The 27,243-nt window shown below is 39.7% G+C and overlaps 1 protein-coding gene across 1 annotated transcript in view; it reads right to left on the bottom strand.

The window, feature by feature from the left end:
- LOC149088831 (diuretic hormone receptor-like) overlaps positions 1 to 27,243 on the bottom strand; it is a 179,475-nt gene that overhangs the window by 87,964 nt on the left and 64,268 nt on the right. The window contains exon 2 of the mRNA XM_089250346.1: positions 407 to 1,516. Coding sequence (XP_089106472.1) covers positions 407 to 548 — 142 coding nt within the window. The 5' untranslated portion in view covers positions 549 to 1,516. The remainder of the gene's footprint in view (positions 1 to 406; positions 1,517 to 27,243) is intronic.

A 27,243-nucleotide genomic window follows, 5' to 3' on the forward strand; every position in this document is an offset into this window, starting at 1 on the left:
ATCTCTAGGAGATGCTGATCCACATCGGTAGCGCTACGATATTTCAAGTACCGCAAAACCTGTTTTAGAGGTGTGGCTAGTACAGCACGGGCGAGATTTTAATGGTCATTTTACGTAGCCACACCCAAACAACCGGTTTGGCGCAGCTCGAAATAGCGTAGAATGGCCGGTGGGAACCAGGCTTGAGGGGTGTAGTTACAATTAGCTCTCCGCGACTAGTGAGAAGCGCATAGTACGTTTGATTGTGTCAAGCTTCTATGAGACGATACACGAAGACCCACGCGTCTGAAGGTTGCTGCCAAAGATCTTCGCGAACCCACACGAAGTGAATTTCCGTGATTAAAAGCCTAGAAATTGAAAAGTTTATGGAATCGAATCACAAAAACGTAAAATATACATTACTCACCAGAAGCAGAATGTTCACCGGAATAAGCACTCAGGAGACACTCCAACTGCGGCGACGCCTCGAACAACGACGTATCGTTTCCGGATAACATCGTCCCGTTAGTTCCAAAATCCAAACCCTCCAACCACTGGGTGCGATCCATGCATGTAGTTAGGTACGCAAATAAACGCGCTACAACCAGAACTCGTCCAAAAATACTGCGAAATTGTTACAATTTGCTATTCGATGCAGAATACAGAAGAGCATGCTCACCACTAGATGGCGGGGATCCAAATTCGTGGAGACATCGAAGGGACCAAAAAAAGGAATAGACACCAGATTGATGCTGTCTTTACGAGACGGGGACGCGTCACATTAATCACATCTGTATCAAAAGAGATGTTATCGTCCAAATTCCCTTCACGGAAGCGAGATCAAAAAAATTTATCTCCTGATCTCTTAAAATTAAGACCTCGTTAAATGGGTAGGAAAAATCGTGGCTCTTAAAGTTCCGACACACACAAAAAAAATGGCGGGTTTTTTTTTCTTTCTCGTCCTAAGAAAGTCACAGTGTGACACACAAAGCCATCTTTCTCCTTGTGTAAAATCACTCGTGATAAACGGGAATATATCTTACACGACGCCTTGACAAATGGCCTTTGTCGCTGTTGTCAAAGGCGAGACATATTCAGCTTCTGTTCGAATTTCAAGCTCTCGGATTCTTTTTCCGGGACGTCAAGCTATATTAACGTCAATTCACAGGAGCTTTATAATTTATTTTTTCGGGGTGAGGGGGTGTTGGAACAAGCAGCAAAGACACTTTTTCGTGTTGCGATGATGTATCGTTATTTAATTGCTCCGATAGTTAATGAGAAGTTCGCAGCTGAAAATAAATGAGTTTTCGCGTCCTTCGGTGTCGAATATCTAATCGATACGTCCATTAAATGTTGTTGATCATCTTTGAGGTCCCGGATGGGAATTTCCCGGTATTTATTTATTTTTTTGTCTATGAGAGAGATGTCCAATGTTCCTAATTATTTTCTTCTGCTGTGAATATACCTTGGAAATCTGAATGTACCATCAACGTGTTCGTTTGTCTTGTTCACTAGATCTGCGTTCGAGATTTTCAACCTGGAAATAAGAGAAGAAAATTTAAATTAATTTCTGGTGATTATAGAAAAAATACGCGAGAAATTCCATATTTTAAATTTTTAATTTATTGTCAATAGAGAGAGAGAGAGAGACATTGATTAATGCCAGTTTTCACAAAGAGGCCGTTCAATTATTACGTCATCATCAATGGCGGGGGGGGGGGGGTTTCCGATTTGCTGACTTTTGATTACAAGGGTGGAGGGGGGTTTTGAATAATGCTTACGTTATCAACCACCCTTTATGAAAATATGAGTTAGGATTCAGAGAAGCAGAGCTGATGACGAAATTCTGCTGACAAAGTGGGGGGGGGGGAGGTGGTCAAAAAGGGGTAAAAATTTGGTTACGTAATACTTGAACGGCCCCATAGACGTCATAATCATACACGTCCGGATTCACCGGTAACGGTTCGCTCTTTTGGTCATCCACATGCTTTCTCATGCTCTTGGTCAGTGGTGAGTAAACTTTTTGAAGCCCGATCCCCTTTTGACCAAAAAAAAATTATTTATCAGCGACCCCTACATAGGATGACCATATTGTCCCGGAAAACCACCGGGACATTCCGATTTTTTGCTAGTAAACGTCCCGAAAGCCTTTTAAAATTTTAATTAGGCAAGTTTACTTCTTAAGATATTCCATTTTTTTTAATTATCATATAAATATTTACTTTGTTTTTGATGTACTTAGTGTCCCTTATGTAAGATGAAAGTATAGCGAGGTGCATGGTCCTTGATTTTCGTATACAGGGTGATTAACACTTTCGGGTCTAAGACATAGTCAGGCTCGGGATGCCGTTTTTGTTCAAGGGAACTAAGCCTGCGTCTGTAGAGCAATGAGCAAAATTTGCCTAGCTCCCTTACTTATACAATCTTGAGAAATCAATCGGGTGATTCTCTAAGTCACCCTGCAGAAGTGCTAGATATCAGCAGCTGCATGCGCGACAGAAGCACGAGTGTACAAATTTTTCTCTTTTTTTTATCAGCCGTTTAGATACTTTCTTAAGCTATCTAAGTTGTGCCTGAAACGCTTATGTGTATCCCTATTGCAAAACATTTTAGGAAACTAACGTCCATAGAGTAACATGGGTAGAGTAAATATTCAGACGTCGTTTGCTACGTTCATTTTTTTTTTTTTTTTGCCAGGGCATCGCACATCCGTAATTCTGGCATGACGGAGTCAATGTAGTACAAGTAGAATTCGATAAAATTACATTGTATGATACATGGTAAGGGGTCATTCAAGTATAACGTGAGCATCGATGGGGGGAGGGTTTCGGTTTTGCTGACTTTTGATGACAGGGGGAGGGTTTGAAGGTTGCTTACGTCATCAACCACCCCTTTTTTGAAGATATGAAACATTCTAAGCTGCTGACGGGGGGAGGGGGGGGGGGTCAAAAATGGCTGAAACTCTGCTTACGTAATACTTGACCGTGAATGGCTCCTAATTAGCTCGGCTGAATAAAGGCATTCTTTAGTTTCTATATGAAAATGGTTTTTTTATTTGGAAGTTTTTATTTTGGAGAATCTCTCGCAACTCCCCCCCCCCCCCGGGGGCTCGCGACCCACGGTTTGAGCACCACTGATCCAGATCATTTATACTCACTAACGTGCTTAAACACTCTTTTGATCACACACATGCTTGCGAATTCTCCATCTCACTCAATCAAGTCGCACACTCTCTGTTGAATTTATGTTGGGCTATACAAATTTTTGCCACCCTTCTTCAATTCTACATTTCTGGACCACTCATTCCTCAAATTTTCCACCCTCGGGTATAGCCCGCTAAGCCCCTCCCCCTCCCACATAAATACGCCACTGGTTCTACCTTCTACCTACCTCTGTGTTTATGAAATTTGACAACACACACACTGCATGATTCAACTATGACTAGAAATGAAACACACAATATAACTGAAAGATCCTATAATTTTACACCCAACGCAAACGCAGCGCCACCTACATGAGGAATTACGATTACGCATCTGTGAAACCAGCCATATAAAATTATCACATGAACGACGCAGCAGTTCTGGTTCGGTATTTTTGCGAGAAATTCGAGAATTTTTGGAATATTTTCAAACTACCGAGAAACATACACGTTTTTAAGCTGTTCTTAAAAAGTTTTCCAATTTTTTCTCTCTCTCTTCTTCATACGCTGGCGCTAATGAATTTCCTTTCGAGAGAAAACAAAAAAAAATTTATGATAAATTCTTTAGTTTCTCCTCATCCGTGACAAAAGCACTTAGTCGAGCAATAAGAGACGACAAGGAGAAAACAAAACGGTATATGTGCATGCCATTTTCTATTCTCTTCTTTCTTTCCCCTCCCCATATTACAACACGTCTTGCAAAAAAGAGTACGAGAAATGAACTTCTCTCAAGCATTTGATGTACTGGAAAGATTGTAAATTAGCCCTGGCAAAAATAGCGCTGGAACTCATTTTGTAACGCTCGGGGACGTGTGTGTGTGTATATACGGCTATTTCTTTACGAGAAAATATCCTCCCAAAGACAGCAGTAATCAATTTTTATGGAGGATTGTTTTCATTAAATCCCTTAGAACCGTTTTTTTTTATATTAAGCGGATTTACAGATCTGTGAGGAACTGAATGATGATTATCTAGCACTTGGGGGAATTAAATCCTAGCGATTAGCGAGATATTATTTATTTTGCTTTTGGTGAAACTTTAAAACACTCTTTCATATTTTGGGGAATAGTAACAACGTTCTAAGGATGGAACTGTACTATTATGCTTGCTACTTTACAAATCAGGAACCCGGGGATTACAGATTTTTGAGGAACCTTTACACCCACTTTAAAAATAAACATTGGGAGGAAGAAGGAAGTAAGCATTCTCTCTCGAAAAGTTTACATACAATTTTTTAAATAGAATTTCAGCATTGAAAATTCCAACTTCGAAATTCAAAATCGATGAAAATTCAGAAATGAAGACTCAAAATTCAGAATCGAAAAGATTCAACATTCAGAATTGATAAGATCCACAATTCTGATCCAAAATATTCAAAACTAAAAAATAAAAAACACTCAAAATTTAAAAGATTCAAAATTCAGTATTGAAAAGATTGGAAATTCAGAATCTAAAAGATTTTAACTTCAGAATCGAAAAGATTTTAACTTCAGAATCGAAAAGATTTTAACTTCAGAATCGAAAAAATTGGAAGCTTAGAATTGGAAAAGACTTAATATTCATAAAAATTCAAAATTTCACGTAAATATCGCTATGATTTGGCGACGTCATGGTGTCAAGAGAGTAGGCCGGATAGTCGAGATTCTACTGTATAAAGGTTTTTAACATCTGGCTGATGCGAAGATATGCTTTGGAAAGAGAGTAAATTCAACTGCTCATGCGAGGAATCGAACCCACGTCCTTTCACTCTCTGTCCTGGTGAACGCACTAGACCACAGAGGCAACGAATATCTCGGATCTTTCCTTGGGACTCGTGTGCACTGAACGGGACTGTACATATACGGTCGGACCTAACTCAGCCCAAAGCTCACAGTTGCTGACAATGCCACCAGTGGTGACTTATCCGTCTAGTGCAGTGATTCCCAATGTGGGCGTTAACGCCCTCCTGGAGGGCGATGGAATGTTGCAGCGGGGCGGTAGAAGCTACCGGTGTAACACAGGATACTATGGGTTAGATTTCGTTGGGGGGCGATGGGAGAAAAAAAAATTCTGAAGAAGAGGACGATGGGACAAAAAAGATTGGGAAACTATGGTCTAGTGCGTTTACCCGGAAAGTGAATGGACGTGGGTTCGATTCCCCGCAGGGAGCAGTTGAATTCTCTTTCTTTCTAAAATATATCGTCGCATCAGCCAGCTGTGAAACCTACGTATGGATAGCTGAGAGTGACATCGTCTTCGGATTATACAGTGTACTAGTTGCAAAAAGTTTTCAAATGAAAAATGCAACCAATTAGCATATTGCTTACATTCGAGCGAATATTGGCTGTTTATTTATTTTTTAATAAAATTTCAGCATTGAAGATTCAAAAGTTATAAAAATTCAAAATTCAAAGAAATTCAAAATCAATGAAAACGACTAAAGAATAAAAGAATAAAGACTAAAGAATAAAAGAATAAAGAATAAAGACTAAAGAATAAAAGAATAAAGACTAAAGAAGAAAAGACTGAGACTAAAGAAGAAAAGACTAAAAAAGAAAAGAAGAAAAGACTAAAAAAGAAAAGAAGAAAAGAATAAAGAAGAAAAGAATAAAGAAGAAAAGAATAAAAGAATAAAGAAGAAAAGAAGAAAAGAATAAAGAAGAAAAGAATAAAGAAGAAAAGAATAAAAGAATAAAGAAGAAAAGAATAAAGAAGAAAAGAATAAAGAAGAAAAGAATAAAAGAATAAAGAAGAAAAGAATAAAAGAAAAAAAGAATAAAAGAATAAAGAAGGAAAGAAGAATAAAGAAGGAAAGAAGAATAAAGAAGAAAAGAATAAAAGAAGAAAGAAGAAAAGACTCAAAATTCAGAATTGAAAAGACTTAAATTTTTTTAAAGTTTTGTAAAAGATCTTTTATCCAACTTCTATACTGTGATCCCGGCCTAAACGTTAAAGGTTGCAGAGGCAAACAAATTGAATCACCCTGTATAATATAGTATCTGAAATTATTTATTTAAAATTTATATTTTTTCTGATCGTAATACAATCGAAAGACATGTTTTTACAGCTCCCAACATCATCGAAAATTGTTTTCTCCTCAGCCAAAAGAGAATGATTGACGATGATAACGTCTGTACTACTTTAACCGATTATTGAATCGATTCTTCGGGGGGTTTATCTTATCCATTTCTTGATCCAAGGAAATAAATCCTTTTTCCTTGATCGGGATTACATACAACAGGACTTTCGTTGAACTGTTTTTTAAGACAAATAAACAAGAGGGAAGAAATAAACTATGGCTTTAATGCCGATAACAGAAATTACGTTCTCTTTGGTTGTTCTGTTTGTATCTCTTTTTCTTCTCGTTTTATTAATCTTTGGGAAGAATTTTGATATATTCTAGTTTGTTTCCATGAAATTGAAAATTTCGCTTTATTTATTTATTTATGTACGACGTAATCTTAAGACGAAATTCATTTTCTTTGGAAAATTGCGATGTCGGAAAAACATGTATTATTCAATTTTGTTTGCTTTTTCTTTAACAAAGTTTTGTTTATTTAATGCCAGAATGTTTCTGTTTTTATATTAATTTTTGTTTCAAAATTTTATGATGTAATTTGAGAGTTGAGATCCCACACTGATTGGTTTCAGCCAATCAGATCAAGTCTCTCCGCAGAGAGCAGGAAGATCTGCAACGCGATACAGACATAACATGAAAATTCAAGCATTTCCCATCTTTGCTTCAAGAAAATCATTCCGACATGCGCGGATTCGTTAGAAATTCCGTAGGGAAGTGTTTCCTCAACCTTTTACCGAACCCAACGACCAGCAAAACAAATCTGGAACAAACTGACGGATCACTTGTGTCCCGTATTACGGGACAGTCCTGTAATTTTGGTGCGATTTTTTTCATAAATTTGTCCCGTTTATTTGAATTAGTAGTATTTAATGGAAAACAAAATTTTGTTTATTTAATGCCATAAATTTAATGTTTTTTTTAATGATTATTGTTTCATAATTTTAATGATGTAATTTCGGTGTGAGATCACGTGACCGGTTCGTGAATGCACAACGTTTCCATAATATATAAATTATATGATGTTATAATTATGGTAAAAATATAAATATCCATCTCAGATGTGTGTGAAGTTAAACGTTCCTGCAATTTTAATAACTGTTGGTGGTTGTGCCATATTCTCACAACGTTTTTGATCACAATTGGCAATGTCCTGTATTTTACCCCATTTAAAATCTCTGTTTACCGTATTTTTCTCATTGAAATATGGTAATCGAATCATTTGAATATTCTTTTTTGTGAAGTGTATTTCTTTACTGCGATTTGTTGCAGTCCTCCCTCTTTATCTCCCCCCCCCCCCTTCAGCAATATTTTAGCAGTACTAATTATCGAATTGCATTTAAGGCGATAAATTGGATTTTTTTGGCAAAATTTAGTGCTATATCCCGTATTTTTTTAATTGCATTTTCTCCCATGATGTATGGTGAACCTAAGTGTGAAAGTGTAATATATTTTTGAGCCCATACCGTTATTACTAATATCAATATCACAGCAGTTGAATAGGTTTTCATTCAGTTAGACTTAAATTATGAGAAATGCCTACGGGCCACCTATGCAATCGTCGCGGACGACCTCTGGTCCGCGGACCATAACTTGGAAAACGCTGTAGTAAAGGAATGCGAAACGAGCCGCATGTATGGTTTGGTAGTAGCCAATCAGATCGATTCTTCTATATCAAGGAATTCTGAAAATTTTTGGTTTGTGGTGCTTTTGAGATTGATATTAAAATTTAGAAAATTTCGTGGCCCCGGACCCTAAGGGAGGAGGCTGAAAGGGCTTTAGCCTGGAATCAACGGTATGGGTTTTTTTTTCCAATTCACAAGCTATGCTAGCCATGGGATACACCACTGTGGTTTTTGCGGTTTATGTCCAACAAAGACTTTTATTATCTTCAGACTTTTATTAACTATAATTGTCTAACCAAGGGTCCCCCAGCCCACTCTTGTGGGACTGATACTTTATATACACTGAAGAGACACCCCCGCGAGCACGCAGAAGTGCCGCAACACGACGGGGCATGGACTCGACTAATGTCTGAGGAAGTGCTCGGAGGTAATTGACACCATGAATCCTGCAGGGCTGCCCATAAATCCGTAGGAGTAAGAGGGGATGGAGATCTCTTCTGAACAGCACGTTGCAAGGCATCCCAGATATGTTCAACAATGTTCATGACTGGTGATTTAGGTGGCCAGCGGAAGTGTCTAAATTGTCCAAGTCCGTCGGAATGCACAATGGACATGAATGGGTGCAGGTGATCAGACAGGATGCTTACGTACCTGTCACCTGTCAGAGTCGTATCTAGACGTATCAGGGGTCCCATATCACGCCAACTGCACACGCCCCATACCACCACAGAGCCTCCACCAGCTTGAACAGTCCCCTGTTGACATGTAGGGTCCATGGATTCATGAGGTTGTCTCCATACCCGTACACGTCCATCAGCTCGAAGCAATTGGAACCGAGACTCGTCAGACCAGGCAACGTGTTTCCAGTTCTCAACAGTCCAATGTCGGTGTTGTCGGGCCCAGGCGAGGCGTAAAGCTTTGTGTCGGGCAGTTATCAAGGGTACACGAGTGGGCCTTCGGCTCCGAAAGCCCATATCGATGATGTTTCGTTGAATGATTCGCACGCTGATACTTGTTGATGGCCCAGCATTGAAATCTGCAGCAATTTGCAGAACGGTTGCACGTCTGTCACGTTTAATGATTCTCGTCAGTCCCGTTCTTGCATGATCTTTTTCCGGCCGCAGCGATGTCGTAGACTTAATTTTTTACCGGATTCCCGATATTCACGGTACACTCGTGAAATGGTCGTTCGTGAAAATCCAAATTTCATCTCTACCTCGAAGATTCTATGTCCCATCTCTCGTGCGCCGACTATAACACCACGTTCAAACTCAGTTAAATCTCGATAACCTGCCGTTGAAGCAGCAGTAACCGATCTAACAACTATGCCAGACACTTGTTGTGTTATATAGGCGTTGCCGACCGCAGCGCCGTACTCTGATTGGTTCCATATCTCTTTATTTGCATACGCATGCCTGAACCAGTTTTTTTAACTCTTCAGTTTATATATATACACACACACACACACACACTCCCCAAATTTTTTCTCCCCACCAAGCGTCTTCCTTTGAAATGTCCGAACAATTACGGGATTTCCTTCACGCCGGTTGTGGTTTTTGCGGTTTTATACGTCCAACAAAGACTTTTCATTACCTTCACCTTAATTATCTTACCCTTCGTCGCGAAACCAGTAATCGTGGGATGGGGCTTTATTATACACTCTCGTACCTTTTGGCGTCCTAAAGACACAAATGACACCCTGCCGACGGACGTGATTCAAAATGGCGTCTGTTTACGTGCAAATATAAATGTAAGGGGCCATTCAAGTATTACGTCAGTATCGGGGGGAGGGGTTTCGGTTTTGCTGTTTTTTGATGACAGGGGGGGGGGGGAGGAGGGGTTTGAAGGTTGCTTACGTCATCAACCACTCCTTTTTGAAAATATGAAATATTCTAAGCTGCTGACGAAATTTTGCTGACGGGGGGGGGGGGTTTCCCAGCGCGACCCAACCTGATTGGGTAAAAGGCTTATATCCCGAGAGGGACAGAGCCTGGGTCGTGTCTGGTTTGTGGGGGGGGGGGGGTTTAGTGTTTTGCTGACTTTTGCTGACAAGGGGAGGGGGGGGGGTCAAAAATGGCTGAAAATCTACTTACGTAATACTTGAATGGCCCCTAACTTCCCACCATTTCTTTTCTCCTCGCATAAAGTCAGTATTGAATAAGAATGAATAGAAAGGGTCAAACCACTTGACTCGGTGTTTGAACTTCTCGACAGAAAATTAAAAGATAGAATTTATTAGTTTGTTGTTTTTTTTTCAATTACATATAAATTCTTCTTTCTAATACGTAATATGTATCATATATATATATATATATATATTCTTTTCTTGGTCGGGACCAAGCTGGCACCAGAAAGATGCCATAGTCTGACGCCTACGTTTTTCATTGCGGTGGTCGGTATAGTTGTTGTATGTTAGAAGAAAGACGGGTGGGTGCCTCCAAGAAAGCCGGGTACTGGTGGGATGGAGCCTAAGTAGAGCCCATCTTCACAGATGAACGATAAGATATCGGCAAAAATAAGTAATAAAAGAAATTCTTTCTTTTCTTATACTTTTCCTCAAAGAATAAAATAGAGATGGCGCGGAGAGACCCCTCGATTGTGCTTCCGATTCCTTTACTACTCTCCGTGTCCTTTTTCCTACAGAACTTTATTTTCTTACTTTCTTTTTTTTTTTTAGAAAAGGGCCAGTGGCGTAAAAAAGAGGTGTTGATGGACGCTCGAAAGCTTCCAAAATATAAGAAGAAAAAAATGAGCACTCGGAAATGAACTATTGAATAGATACCATTACTGTGGAATGATATGGTGGGAGGACGGGGAGGACCTATATACTCTCGTTCTCACTGCGGGTTACACGGCAGTTTTAACAGATGGATATGGGATAGAAAACTTTCGGGCTCCGAATGGCGTGTAAACGGCTCGGAATTGCAATCCACTTTATCAAAATGAATATCCTCCATTCCGTTATTCCGTATGGGGGAATTGCGTTGAGAATTGAAAGCATAGGATTTTTCGTGGTGAATAATTGCTTTTTAGTGCGTGTTTGGTATTGAATGTGGCGTTGGCTCCAATGATGCACCTTTGACTGAAAATTACATTTTTCAAAATATCTACGAATCTTTCATGGTATTGTATACCGGGTGGATACTATGGACCACCCAAAAAACTACACCATGCGATTCTTTGTCAAAAACTAAATATGGAAAAGTTTTTTCAGTTGTTTGATTTGACCAATCATTCCGGAACGTTTTAAATTTTAGTAAAGGTCAGTTACGCGCCAAAAAACCCAACGAAAGTGAATTTGTTCCCTTGCAGTAGGTTGCAGCTTCTTAAAATTAAATTGAGAAATGTTCAATCCCATTAGAAACCAAATTCGATCTTTTTCGTCGACGATTAGCGCAGTTTCTCTTTGTGTAGAGCAGTGGTTCCCAACCCTTTTGCCTTTCCGCACCCTCCAGAGCAACTCGACTTACGTTCCCGCACCCCCTTGAATAATGTTCTTTTATCTGTTAGAAAATTCATGGGGGGTTTTTTTTTCTGTAATTGATTAACATTAATTGTCCTATAATTAATTTCTGTAATTTCTTTTGTTTAGTGTCTTTTCGACTATGGCCAATATTTAATTTTGGCTTCATTTTCTTTGAAAATTAATCCAGAAACGAAACTAAAAACTTACTATCTTTTACAATTTCTTTGAGACTTGTAAAAGAAAAAATTGATTGAAAATAGTTCTTCACTTATTAGTTCCAGCCGCAACAACTATAACAGGTTTAAACCTTTGGGAGCACCACGGTGCTCGCTGAATTACACAGAGTGCTCGATGCTGGTTTCCGGTTTCGTGCTCGCGAGCACTTGTTCACCGTTCCAAATAAACACCATGGAGGAGGAATTCCATTCAAGGATTGAAGTCATCGTCATTTCATGTATTCGTATGTAAAACTTGCCGTAAGGGTGCTCTTCTTTTGAAGATGGGTACAGGCAGTGCTAGCGACTGGAAAAGGTTTGAGGACCTCTGAACTATAAATTAATGTTTCTTTGACACTTGACTGAATTTTTTCACGTTTTCCCTGAGTGGTGTGTACACGACAGTATCAAATCTAAGCACAACATGCGTGGTACCAATGTAAACAAACCACGGAATCAGTTAAGGGTGAATAATAGTATTTTTGGAAATACTATTTTTGGTATAATGGAAATGGAAGTACGATCGCTAATCCAAAAAGAAACTTTTAAAACGCAAAATTTATATGACACATTTCGGCGTGCAAAAGTCGGAAGATGAGGCGTCAAATTATTGTTATGATTCATATTTTTTTAGAAATTGAAAAATTCAATTTTTATCATTTTCATTTTCCTGAATAATCAGTCAAACTTTTGTAATTGTTTTTCCCGTCTCGCACCCCGAAAAACGCTCTCCCGCACCCCCGGTTGGGAACCACCGGTGTAGAGTGATGTTATAACCTTGTGACCTTAAATGCTTGACGAGTAAGCCTTTAGGAAGTTTCGAAAAGACGAGTTCGTATTTGACAGTTCAACTGCTAAATAATGTATGATACGTCCTACGCGGTACTGTAAAAACTAAATTTTTTCTCCATAAACATGTATTGAACTAATTTTTCCTTAATTAAAAGAATAATAAGACTGACAAACCAAAGATGGGAACTTTTGGGGAATCAAAAGTATTAAGAAGCTTAGGAAATATCTTCATTTGGGAAGATTCGTAAAGACAGGTTCACGCTTAGGAAAGACGAGTCTGCATTTAATGAGATTCATAAGGACCATTCCTCATGTAAAAAAACTTAGGGGGAACGAATCCACATTTGAAAAGCTTAGGAAAGATGAGTCAGCGTTTATGAAGCTTCGTAAAAAACGAGTCCACATTTATGAAGATTCGTAAAGACGTGTCCGCTTTTAAGGATTTTAGTAAAGGCAAGTTCGCCTTTAGAAAGATTAGGAGAAACGAGTTCACATTTAGAAATATTAGGAGAAACGGGTTCACATTTAGAAAGATTAGGAGAAACTAGTTCACATTTAGAAATATTAGGAGAAACGAATTCACATTTAGAAAGATTAGGAGAAACGAATTCACATTTAGAAAGATTAGGAGAAACGGGTTCACATTTAGAAAGATTAGGAGAAACTAGTTCACATTTAGAAAGATTAGGAGAAACGGGTTCACATTTAGAAAGATTAGGAGAAACTAGTTCACATTTAGAAGGATTAGGAGAAACTAGTTCACATTTAGAAATATTAGGAGAAACGAATTCACATTTAGAAAGATTAGGAGAAACTAGTTCACATTTAGAAAGATTAGGAGAAACGAGTTCACATTTAGAAAGATTAGGAGAAACGGGTTCACATTTAGAAAGATTAGGAGAAACGAGTTCACATTTAGAAAGATTAGGAGAAACGGGTTCACATTTAGAAAGATTAGGAGAAACGAGTTCACATTTAGAAAGATTAGGAGAAACGGGTTCACATTTAGAAAGATTAGGAGAAACTAGTTCACATTTAGAAAGATTAGGAGAAACGGGTTCACATTTAGAAAGATTAGGAGAAACGAGTTCACATTTAGAAAGATTAGGAGAAACGGGTTCACATTTAGAAAGATTAGGAGAAACTAGTTCACATTTAGAAAGATTAGGAGAAACTAGTTCACATTTAGAAAGATTAGGAGAAATGAGTTCACATTTAGAAAGCTTCAGAAAGACCATTCCGCATTTAAGAAGTTTAAGAAAGGCGATTCCAAATTTAAGAAGCTTCGGAAAAGTCCTCATTTAGGACGCTCAGAAAAGGCGTGTACAGTTGTCGGAGCCTTTTATATGCATGATTATGAACTGTATTATTTTAAGTATCTTCAATGATTTTTGAATATAAATCCGAATAGTTCCCGATTCTTTTCTTATGAATAGTCATGGGAGAAAATAACCTTGAATTGTATAGGAAATCATTATATACGGAAATTGTTCTCAGTGCTGTCTGAACGATATCAACAAAGACCTTCATGATATTCGCTTTGAAGAGAGAGAGAGATTAAATGAAATCTAATCGATAACTTCAGTGTGTTATCAGGTAAATAAGTCTCACATTGAATTTTGGTCTCTCGTCACAAGTGCTTCCCAAAGCAATCCAGACACACACAATGGGAATCAATCACATACAATACGGAACGAGATAGATTACGATGACAACTGAATTATATACCCTCTGAGAGGAGATGAGCATACAGTATATATCGGTGGTGTTATCTGTGAAATGACGACTCTTGTAAACGTTATCGTTTTCGCTGTTCTGAAATGAAAACAAAACTATAAATGCTTGGCACTTGAATGAGCCAGGAACAAAGATGGAGAGCGTGTGAGTTTTTGTGCCGAGATAAACCTGCAATGGCGAGGGCAGAGATAACGATCTTATAATATGTGGCAGGGATATATGGTCTCATTCTCAATATCATTTCCGAATGGATATTCGGGTCGTGGTATAACGTATTATCCGAGTGTCAACTTGAGTCGAATACAGTAATTTCTCACCAAAATTGGCATAATCCCAACGGTATTATGCCGATCCACTACAATTATAGCCACCTAAATTATATTTACATGATATTATAATATTTATTTACACCCCCGTATTGATATACAATAGAATCCGGCCTAATGTGGCGGATGGGCGGGCCCGATAACAGAAAAGTCGGATAGGCCGGAGTTCTATCAATGCTCATTTCCTACACTCCACCATACCATCAAAACCACCATTTTATTACCAAAAACCACTCCTTTTCATATTTTGTGCCCTATTGGCACAGGTCAGTACTTTATACATAAATGCATATACTACTGCCCAATCCCCAAGTTGGCCAATTCGCGAAATGCTCGGCCCAGTTGATACGGCCAATATCTGAAAGTCGGGCTGTCGCCATACTTTGGCCGGCCCTATATATCAATTTCTATGATTCGGGGGCATTACCACTTTGACGTATTTTTTTGTGATAATTATGGCCATTTATTATTAGCCATAACTAACCATAATTGTTATGGGTAGCTATGACAACCCTTACGATTAAAGGAATATGGATATTTTAGTGACCCTTATATAGAGATCCAATATCTTTTTTAGGAATCAGCATATAGGAGCCCAGCGGAAGCATGAAATTCAGACATTTGTCTAATCAACAGTGCCGGCCAGTTCACGAAGTGACCAACTTCGGGCTTCCGAAATAACTTACACATAATGTGAGTGTTTGTTATGTACTGTACGTTTTAAAAATTTATTATATACAGGAAAAGGAAGTCCAAGAAAATAAATCTTGTCACGAAAATTATGTAAATAGTTCTTATTTATCATTTATTACGCCAATTGTTTGTCGGTAAATAGTCATTATGTCCTGTACGCATTCCTCTCTATAAATATCGCCAAATTGGCGACAAACTCAGCAAAGTTTAGGGAAAGCTCCGATGGTTTGGCGACGTTATGTTGCAAAGAGACTGGGCTGGATAGTCGCGATTCTATTGTACTGGGATTTTTTGTTAACCCAATCACATCTCGTTATCCACGCTATGAATGGTAACTAACGATTTTTATTATGAGAGATTCATGATTTTGACCACTTTCATAACAACATCTGATACCGCAACACCAAATCAAATTTTGATAGATACCTATTGTAATAATCCGTTATTTCACATTTCTTTGTATCATTTATTAGAAATAGATTATAATTAAGTCAAAGGTAAAAATTTCTAACACTAAGAAGAAATAAAAGAAACCACATTTTTTGTATTCACCCACTGAGATTACCACCGTGGAGCCAATTCATTTGATCATTTTTGTCGCACCACGGTCATTTTCTTCACACGAGGGCTAATTAGAACGGGACCTACAATTTATTGCCGATTCCGAACGATTCGCCGAGAGGTTGGTGCTTTTGAATTGTGCAGCAAAACACAGAAGAGAATATCGTTCGACAGGTAATTATTCTTGAGCATTTATGTATGATCTCGAACATATCAGAGAATGATATTAATTGGACGAGTCGGATTTTAATAGCAACAAAACTTGTCAAAGCTGTCACAAAGTGACCTCGGTTTGCGGTATTTTTTCCTTGCCCCCCCCCCCACCCCCGGTCTGCAAAAGAGGAATTTCCGTGTCGACCCTCATGACCTAACAATGTTACCACATTTTGGCGACTTCTGACGTGGGAAAACTATGCGTCTTTTAGATAAGTGGGTTGCGACCCTGGATTCTAGTGGATTAAATTGTTTGCCTTGACGTGTACAATCGACCCTCTTATTTTGGCAATAGTGTTCTGGAACATCCTGTATAAGATAAAGTTAACAGATTTTTCACACATTTGGAACCAAAAACGGGACGTATAGTCATCTTGAGGATGACTGTCATGGTCACTTATGATTTTCCTTGGTAACATCAAAAACTCACATTAAAATTTAAGGTAGGGGTTCTCAAACTTTTTACACCCGCGGGGCCCTTTTCCCTAATCAACGCTGTCAGCGTCACCACTCCGCGGTGCCCCTGACAAAGATTGGCGGCGCACAGTTTGAGAATCCCTTATTCAAGGTATTTTTCTATGGGATTTTGAAACCGATGAATTTACGGGGGGAAAAAAATGTCTCTGAACCGACACGGATAAGATTTTTTAAAATACAGCCGTTTTGGTCTCAGTTCGGGTATAGTATGGCTGTGTGTTTTGGTCAGCATGTATAACATTTGGTACTTATGATATGCAAATATATACATAGGGAATACCTCCTCCTCTAAAATTTGTAACAGACAAGGATAACCCATTTTATTTATCCGATGCAACGAACGCTTCAAAGTCTCTCAACGGTTTTTGATCGAAGGAAACCATCCTTTTGGTTGTCGATACTTGATCCTCACCACTGAACATCTCGAACAACTTGACATTGATCGATTGATGCTCACGAGGAGGGGAAAAAAAGACCATCGTGACCTCCGAAGAATGTCTTGAGAGTGAAACTCGCATCTCGAAGATTATAACGAGATAAACTTCCATGTTTTTTTCCGAGATGGGGACAAAAACCTATGGATTCAGGAAATTTTAAACTTGCGTTCCGTTTTGGCGATCGATATGCAACAATGGCGTTTCAAAGCCAACAATCCTCGTAGCAATTATGATTTAGATTGTACGGCAACTCTTTCAAAACGATGCTCGAAGAAAGAGTTATATTTTTGAACTGTAGGGCAACACAGTGTTTCTTAAACATTTTTTGCCCGTGGCCCCCTTTGAACCATATTTTTTTTCGCGTGGCTCCCCGTCTTACCCAAAGTCTTCGACCCTCATCTGGAAGCAAGATCTTTTATACGCATTGAATTGATTTTTTTCAGTGAATTTATACTGAACGAAAATTTTGCAAATAAGATTGGCCTCCAGACCACTGGCCTAGAATTTATTATTTATTGAGCTCCCCAGTAGTCCGAGTTCTATTCAGGACCGTCTCAACATCATGGGACCCCTAGGAAAAGTGATGCTATGGTAGTCCCATACTTAGCTGGAAATAAACAGCCTGCATATTTTCTACTTATTTTCAAAATTTATTGTACTATACAAAATATTATAAAGTGGGGTCACTTATGGGCATGACCCCCTCACGAGAGTGGGAGTGACAGAGCTGCAGTCTGGGGCCTGATATGGTTTTCATCATTTTTTTGTTTTTCACACTATAAATTCAATATAGAGGAGGGGGCCTGTGAAAAATCTAGCCAAAAATCTAGCCGGGGCCTGCGGAAAAACCCCATCCTAAGGAACCTGCTGCAAAATGTAGGCGCTGAGGCCCGGGTGGGTCCTTGCCCTAAGACGGCCATGGTTTTATGGGTGGGGTTGTTGGATTCTGCAATTGTATAGTCACTAATATAAAAGCTTTCATTTCACCACACCTTAATTTTTCTTAGCTCTCTGCAGCCCTTCAAATCACCTGTTGAGGCCCCTTTCTCCATTTTCTTCCGTGGCACCCTTGAAATATCCCAGTACCACTACGGGGCCACGTGGCCCCCGGTTGAGAACCACTGCTGTAGGGTATTCCTCAGAAATCATCAACTAATAAGGTGAATACACGGAAAATACAAAATTCCTTATGCATTTCGCCACATAGTAGATGTCGTCCTCAGAGAGGGGAAAAATATATAACCATTGATCACGCTGACCCGAAAACGGGTTGGTTACGAAATCTTTACTCGGTTACTCCAGCGAAAAAAAAAAATATGTCTGTTCATTTCAAACTAGTGAACAGACGTACCTTTTTTTCCGCCGAGAAAATTTCGTAACCGATCCCAGTAGGATCCTCGGTCAGCACGATCAGTGGTTATATACAGGGTGTTTCAAAAAGAATCATTCGATTTAAAAAAATCGAACTATTCAGCTTTTAATGCGTTTTGATCGAATAATGCTCAGGTGGAAAGAGGAAAATCTCGAGTTTTCACGCAGTTGCCGAGAGGTAGCGCTAACACTCTTCCTTCGGTCGGTACTTCAGTGTTTGTCAAGATGGCGACTGCACAATAGAAATCGTTTTGTGTTCTAAGTTTCACGAAGTGCGAGTCCGTAACAACTGTTCATCGTGCATTTCCTCGACAATACCCTGGTCTCGAACTTCCCACCGCTCAGAGCATTAGGTGATGGTGTAAACGTATAAGCAATACGTCCCTGCATGTCAGACGAAAATGTGCAGCGCATCCGACAAAGTTTCGCACATAGTCCACAGAAATCCACTCGCAGTGGATGCAAACATACTCGCAAAAGTACGGGACGAATCTGAGTACCGTATAGACATATGTCGCGCATCCCAAGGTGGACATATTGAGCACCTTTAATTTGGTGTGTAAAAAAAAAAACGTTACATGATTAGCCACGTAAAATTAAAACCAATCTTGCGCCTATGTTCAATATTTTTCGTAATATACGCATTTCAAATCGGGTGATTCTTTTTGAAACACCCTGTATTTTGTCCCTCTGAAGACTACACCTACCTACTATGTGTCGAAATGCATTAGAAGTTTTGTAATCTCTGTTTATTTGTCTTATGCGTTGGTGATTTCTGAGTATTATTGTGCAACTCTTCTATAGTCTATCTCATGCCGCTATGTAAACCGACATTTTTTTTTTTCTTTACGCACAACCATTCATAGCCCTGATCGCAGTTTGTCCCGGGGGTCTCTTGGGCCGTGACTTCGTCGCTCACTTATTGTTCAATGTGCCGTGTTGCTGCCTGTGCTGCCAGTCTGCTGGATCTTCTCGTAGGCTGCTCTGGTCTAGTTGTGTGGTTGCCTATGTCTATTCTCCTCCTGTGTAGTTCTTCAACGCCCTCTTTTTCGAGGTAGCGCACGAGATTCTCAAGGGTTCGTGATTCTTTTTCGAGCCGGCTCATCCTCCTAAACCACTCCTTCACCAGCTCTTGCCTTGGTTTGATCAGGTGGAAGTCTTTTGTGCAAGAGCAGCTGGTGGCATAGTGGAGTGGTGTGCCGACTTCTCCGCACATACATTTGTTGTTGTTAGATATTTTGAACAGTGTGAACAGTATTTTGAACATATGTGTTCCATATTTTGAATCTCTCGAGGTAGCTGGGGAATGGTCCATGACCAGTAAAGAAAATGGCTTTCTCTCGGGACCATCCCACAGCCCTCCATCCGACTCGAGGTAGGATATCGTGAATCAGTCTGCCTGGGTGTTCAGGTTCGTCCCAGTCCTCCTGCCACATTTTTAATAAGTGACTTTTCAGAGGTCTTTTGGCATGGGAAGGGGGAAGCTTAATTAACATTGCGCTCTGAGCAGATTTGGTGGTTTTCTTGGCGAGCTTATCCACCAACTCGTTGCCATGGACACCAGAATGACCTCGCACCCAGTGCAGACTGACATTTCTGTCGGTGGTCAGGTAGTTGCGGATCTGTCTGGCATTGTGGTGTCGTGTGAGCGGGTCTCTTATTGCTTCCAGGCTAGCTCTGCTATCCGTGTAAATCCTTATTCTGTCCTCTGTTTTTATGGCTTGCTCTGTAGCCATTTTGAGGGCCCACAGCTCCGCTTGGAAGACACTGCAACCGTCCTGCATCCTCGCGGCCCATTGATTGGTAGTGATTCCATCAGTCAGCCATATAAGGGCTGCTGCCGTGCCGTCCGCTGTTTGGGAGCCGTCTGTGTAGATTGCTTTGCATTTGGGGTCCACGAGTTGCTCATCAGTTGTTATCCGGGCATCGATGGGCTTCTAGAACCCCCAATGCTCCCGCAATATTTGCACATGTAAACGGGGCTTATGAGACGAGAACTGACTCTCCCGCAGGCGAATTAGTTTTTTTAATAACTTAATATGAACATCTAGAATGCATTTCTTTTTTTATGGTAAAAAATAAAAACTTCAAATATATGTCTAAAACAAACTTTTTCTATTAAAAACTTAGACTTTCGATGATTATTTTGTGCAAAGATGCCTCACAATTATATTTTTAGCGTATTCTAATTTTACAAGGATACAACGGTATTGGAACTAGTTATTAGGTTGTGTTTCCACTTTGGGGTGCTACAAAAAGTGCTTTTAGGGAGGAGGGGGTGGGGATGCACGAAAATTTTCTAAAAAAACACATTTTCTCGGAATTGTCCGATTTTCAAATACTATAAAATTTCCTGCGTCTGACTGCTCTAAAAGTGTGTGTTTTTAACATATTTTAATATCAACTGCTAGCAAACATGCTATTGTTTTCCATTAAAATGCACTCCAACACCACTTGTCGAAATGCCTTGAAAATTTGTGCGCCTCAAAATTAAGGTGTTGGGTTGGTAGGCACTTATTAAAAAGATTTGAAGAAATTTTTTATGACCCAAAGCAAAGGCAAATTTCAGTGATTTTTCGAAAAAGCTGCACGTTTTTTTTAAAAATAACGTGATTCTCACTTATCCCTAAGATATTAGAATGATCCATCCATAGAATGCTATTGAAGTTAAAATTCGGGAAAAAATAACTAAAAAAATGCCAAATGCTCTCATGAAATAAAATGAGAGATGGAACTGTACTTATGTATGCATGTGTGAATAGGCCGGGGGTCTTCAACTTTTCAGACATTTCGGGGAAAAATTACAATTCTCCATAAAGCCCGTAGGCCACTAAGTCATAATGCCATGGACTTATTAGGTCCTTACGCTGAGTAGTATCTGCAGCTTTTTTTTTCTGATTGGTTGGAATAAAGATAAATATATATTTAAGAATTAATTTTCAAAAGATTCTGAACCTCACATATTACTGAAGTTTGCCGCCCCCCCCCCCCACCCTATATACGTTCCCTGTGTACTATTAGAGTTATCAGATTTTCAACTCTCAATTACGTTAATTCTGCGGTATTTGATTCAGACTAAAACGGTACACCTAGCAAATTATCAGTGATTGGCACCGAACAATGGATGAAATCACATGACATTACTATAGTCCAGCGGTTCTCAAACTTTTTTGCCTCGCGGTGCAATTTACAGTTCATAATTTTTATATTGGAGCCCTGTTTGACTCGAGGAGCCCTTTTTGCATAAAATTTTCATGGCGGAACCCTGTAGGCCTCTTTTCTTCATTTATATCTATCAAATTTACTTATTTATTTTATTTTCCTCGAGTCGCCGCGGAGCCCCTGGTAAGTGCACACGGATCACCGGTTGAGAACCGCTGCTTTAGTCGAAGGAAATTAGGTCATTATTTGGGACACGATTACGAGTGTGACAGCTGATGTCCGAAGCGGGGCGTTTCTCAAGAATGGTGAGAAAATGTCTAGCACTTCATACAAGCATATTTCCGTGTGTTTAATTGAAGAAATCGATGTTTTCGATACGTATAGCATGTTAAAGCCTTTCTATTTCCCCCCCCCCCCGTGTTTTCGAAAATGAACAATGAGTTACGAAATTCTATTGTTGAAGCTTTTAGAACAAATTTCTTAAAAAAATGTAAAGATTCCATTGTTTTGATTGGAAACGTGATGTTTTCAGATTGCTTCATTCTTATCCATCCCCCTCTGAGGAGAGCGCTCCACGGCTTTTGCCCGTCCCATCTTCGGAGACGACGAGTTTGGATGACCGATCCCCCAGTTTGCCCCCGTGTGCAGCTGGTCGGTCGCCATTTCTATCGCGCGCGAGATGGTCGACTGTCAAGGAAGCCGGGGCAGAGGAAGCAGCCCATGTCGAAAGGCTTCTTTCCATCGTTGGGCCGAGCCATACGATCTTAACCGGATCCGGGGCTCGGCCGAAACGTGGTGTACGGGCGAGCGCCTCTACCAGGGCACCCAACCAACTTGCGGTTGCTGCTCTGGGGCCCGTCGAGAGAAGATCTTCGATGGGTTGCGCAGGATGAAGACGGAAATATGCCTACGTGGGAACCCGCCGTATACAAAAGGGGTAACGCGCCTGGCACCATACCTCCTGGGTGGTGTGGCAAATGGTGCATTTTTCTATTCTATATTTCGGCTTGTTTTCGTTCATTGCGGGTATTTGCATTTAATGGCATCAAAAATTATAAATCTGATGTGAATTAAGTAACTAAGTATCGATCCTAGTTTGCTTCGGTACGTTGGTTGTGCTATTAGAAAGTTGACGCGCATCCAATATTCAACACCAGTAGACATCAACTACCGTCCGCAGTTGCCGAATCTTCTCTCCTTCACTGGAGAAGCTCCATCTTTGTCATTGGAGAAAAAAGATTGCATTGAGGATATGTGACTAGACAAGCTCAGGGATCCAGAAGACATTACCAACCAGAAAAATGATCTATAAGGTCCGATCAAAAATTTCCTTCGGATTTGAACAAAGAATACTAGTGGACACCGTATATCACACAGTATAAAAATGTCCATAGAATTTGAGGGGGAAAAAAATTGAGAGCCTAAAATTGATAGGAAATTTTTTAAATATTCCTTAAGGGGCCGTTAAACTATTACGTCATCATCGGTGGGGGGGGGGTTTCCGATTTGCTGACTTTTGCTAACAAGGGGGGAGGGGGGTGTGGATAATGCTTAGGTAATCAACCACCCCTTATGAAAATATGAGTTAGGATTCAGAGAGGCAGAGCTGATGACGAAATTTTGCTGACTTTTACTGACAAGGGGGGCTAAAAAATGGCTAAAAATTTGCTTACGTAATACTTGAACGGCCCCTAAAGAAGGAGGATTTCTTTCTCTCCCCCCCCCCTCCCCAGAGGAAAGCATGGGGAGCCAAGGTCGTGCACCAAACCCCCTTAAAACCGTAAAATAGTGGAGACATACACTTCCATCACACGCAACAGAGAAAAAACTATTTCCTTTTATAAAGATCAAAAAATCATCAATAACGCGATTGGAGAGCGACGAGAAAACGGTTCAAAAGGTTAATCAATGCTGAAGAAATGCCTTCACACTTGTCACACATGAGACATCGGAGAAATTATCTCTCTCGAATTCTGAGAACATTTGAAAAAATCTAGATTAAAAATTTTTCCACAATAACTGTGAAAAAAGAATTCGAGCGAAGCGACAGTCAAGCGATATGACTGTCACTCACGATTAGCACACTTTCGCGTACGACAGGAATTTTTCTAGAAACTTCGGATGATATAATTCCATCGATTATTTCATCAACGAAAAATTAATTCCAGGGAATCCACCCGTCAATTACATTAATTCACTTACAAAAATAAAAACTTCAAAACTTACTGGACTGGCACAAAAAAACCAATCCCTTTAAATAGTCTTTTCATTCCGATATAACGGAATCCAGACCGGAGAATAAATTGGGGAATTCCCTCGATTAATTATTCATGAGTGAATAATAATGAATTCATTACCGACATTCGTGAAAGCGTGATTACGGACTCGTGTTGACAAAGTTAAATTAATTCCTTTTTGTTTGATTTAAAGATAGTCATTTCATACGTCGATAAACACAAAATACGCAATTGTTTTTTCTTTGCTTATGAATATTCATAATAATTCATATTTGTATTTATTCAGTGGGTGAGAAATTATGGTGATTTTTCTCTTTTTGCTTCATTTATTGCGATCTTCCATTTGTTGTAATATAACAGGAATACAATACGTTTAAATAATTCTGTGAAGTTGGGTTACCGCTCCGCGCGAGTTAGAGGTGGCTTCCCTTCAATGGAATACACCCAAAAAGCCTGTACTCTGGGGATCCTCTCTGATATAGTCCGTTATTAATTTTGAGCATGGTTTGTAGCGATTTATCTTGTCTTCATCTGAAAAATCCTTTCTGATCGAATGTCTGGATAATTTCTTAATCCTTATGTGAGGATAATTTCTTAATCCTTATGTGAGGATAATTTCTTAATCCTTATGTGAGGATAATTTCAGTCCTTACATAAGGATAATTTCTACTCCTTATATAAGGATTAGTTCATAGTCTTTACATTAGGATCATTTTCTAGTCCCTTCATTCAGCCACTCTGTGGTCATGAGAGTATCGTGCTGGACTGTCATCCTGAGAATCTGGGTTTGAACCCCGTTGGCGGCAGCACAGGGGTGGTTGACTAAAGTTGGTTTACGAAGGTTTTTAACAACTGGATGTGTTGCGAAGATGAATGTTCGGAAAGAGAAAATTCAACTACCTTTGCGGGGAATCGAACCCACGTCCTTTCACTTTCCGGGTGAGCGCCCTAGACCACTAGATTACAAAAAAGGCAACGAATCTCAATCTTTCCTTGGAGCTCGCGTGCGCTGAATGGGACCGTACATGGACGGTCGGATGCTTTTTGAGCTTTGCCTGAGTCAGGTCCGACCGTCCAAGTACGGTCCCGTTCAGTGCACACGAGCTCCAAGGAAAGATTGAGATTCGTTGCCTTTTTTGTAGTCTAGTGGTCTAGGGCGCTCACCCGGAAAGTGAAAGGACGGGGATTTGATTCGCCGTAAAGGCAGTTGAATTCTCTCTTTCCGAAAATTCATCTTCGCAACAGCCAGTTGTTGAAGACCTTCTTATGGTAGCGGAGAGGGACGTCATCCCCTTGCATTAAGTTCGTTTTCTGCAGTATTCCAACTTGAGGCGAGAATCGAACCGATGTCCCATTCGAAAAAGTCGACAGCCGGCACACATTCAACGAGATCCTTACATAACAAATATCATGAAAATTCTGACATTTGTTATTTTCTCTTCGAAATATGGATGCAGATGGCAGCATCAGTGTGACACGGTCAAGCATAACTCTGATAACATAAGTACGTAAGGGCCAGGCATATATACACAACCACGTTCCTCCATGTCCTAATCTAATTCGTTAGAAATTTCCCTGAGGAATGCTTACAAAGCGCATGTACGATAGTAGTAATGTATCTAGGCTTTGCTGTGAAAACCGTTTCTAGTCCTCAGAAAAGGATCATTTCCTACTCTTTACAAGAGCTCCCATTTGAAAAATCTCTCCGAAGAGAGCAGCAGCCAAGCCTTCAACGCAATAAAAACACGACACGAAAATTAAAACATTTACAACTCTTGGTTCAAAATTTGGAAGACAGACGTGCTCTACAGCACCACCAGTGAAGCATGGAAACACTCATAACTAGGTTACCAGATTCGAAAACTGATAAAGGAGGACGCCTGCACGCACTTCTTTAGTAACGTCACATTTTCCCATTTTCACAATAGATGGCGCCACTGTTCTGGCCAATAAAACCAACCACAATAATAGTTTTTCCCCACCTAAAACATTTCCCCCCCCCCAAAAAAACAAAAAAAACCAGAAATTTCTGGGAATTTCGTCGGCTATTAGTCAATGAATGAGGGAAGGGGGACCGAAAACCGCTCACATCAATGACGAAATATATGTTTCACAGTGGAAAACAAAAATCCACAAAAAACAATTCCAGAAACCTGAAGAGGAGGACGAAAGTGAAAATTTTCCTAAACGTAGGAGGATGCTTGAAAAGACACCAAAAAAAGAGGACGTCTGGTAACCCTACTCACAACTCCGACAACACAAATACGTTAGGGCCACACTCAGAACACACATTCCTGCACGTGCGTATTCGTTAAAAATAACTCAGAATAATGTATATGAGGTGCATGTACGCTTAAGGAGCGGTAGCCCTTATAAACGGGTCTCGTTTTCTCCGTACTCCATACGTATCATTATCTAGTCCTCCGGATGATTTTTTAAGTCTTTAACGAAAGACGAAAAAGAAATATCAATTTTCCCTATTTTTAGACCAAAACGCGAAATTTCATCTACTATACAATACAAATACAACGCCACAACAGGCAAATTGCCCAACGAGGTGGCTGACTTAAGAACATCATGGATCCCCGAGCCATTTTTTGGAGGCCCTACCTACTACTGCTACACCACACATGCACCCCGTCCACACAACCCCCCCTCCCCCCGCGGACCATCGATATCATTTTAAATCAACAGCAATTGGTTAAAATAGCATATAAAGATTGGTTTTTTTCCGATATTTTATTTTTTCTTTAAAAAATGTATTAAAAATATTTTTTAGTTTCTGAGGGATGGTCCGGTTAATCGATCAATTGTTAATCGCATTTAAAAACTTCAGTTGAATTAATTATCGCGGTTATCCAATTAAAATGTTATTAAAATATTTTATCAAAAATTCATAATTTAATTCAATTTATTTGATGGCACCAATTAGATGTCAAATTATATTCCAGCATTTCAGATGAGAGATCATATTTAGAAATATTTGTATCAATATTTTGATCAAATTTTTCCCACGTGCGGAAAATACAAGTCAGTTCAAGGAAAACTCGCGATGATTTCAGTTTTGTATTGGGTTTGGTGGGAGTTTCAGAAGACAAAGCTAACATTTGTTGTCTCCACCGTAAACAGCAATTTTCGTAATGGAATTACCTTTTTAAGGACAATGTAGAAAGCAAAAATCTAACGTCGTTAGCCAAAAATATACCAAATTGAGAGCACCAGGCATCCCCCTTCGTCAGTGGAAAAGAAAAAATAAAATGAATAGGCCATATATCCAAGCAGTTGTGCTATCGACCGTGGCTACCATCATTCTTTGACGAAATTTTCAACAAACAGCTCTACCTGAATACTGCTAAAGCTATAAAGAATTCCACAACCACAAGTAATTCAGTCCTTCTACCGTTCTTTCCCCAAAAACGAACTTTCGATAGTGTCTAAAATTTTCCGCAGATTCCAATTTTCAGTGATCTTCTCACCTGTCGACAAGATTCGTTTCACCCAACTTGAAGACCCCCGTCGAGGGCCTGAATAACTGGGGGTATTTAAAGTATCTCCTGCCAATGCTGTCTGTCACATATCGGCCAAACCAAACGTTCTTGAAAATTTCGCCATGCTGAACGTAAACGCTACGTCAATAATCAAGAGGTCAAACGTTCTTCTATAGCATAACTTTGCTGGACCATTTTGACTTTAAC

The sequence above is a fragment of the Pholcus phalangioides genome, unplaced genomic scaffold (assembly GCF_987345545.1).
Source record: "Pholcus phalangioides strain wild (caught in Gottingen) unplaced genomic scaffold, Ppha-v1.0 ptg000003l_1, whole genome shotgun sequence".
Taxonomy (NCBI): domain Eukaryota; kingdom Metazoa; phylum Arthropoda; class Arachnida; order Araneae; family Pholcidae; genus Pholcus; species Pholcus phalangioides.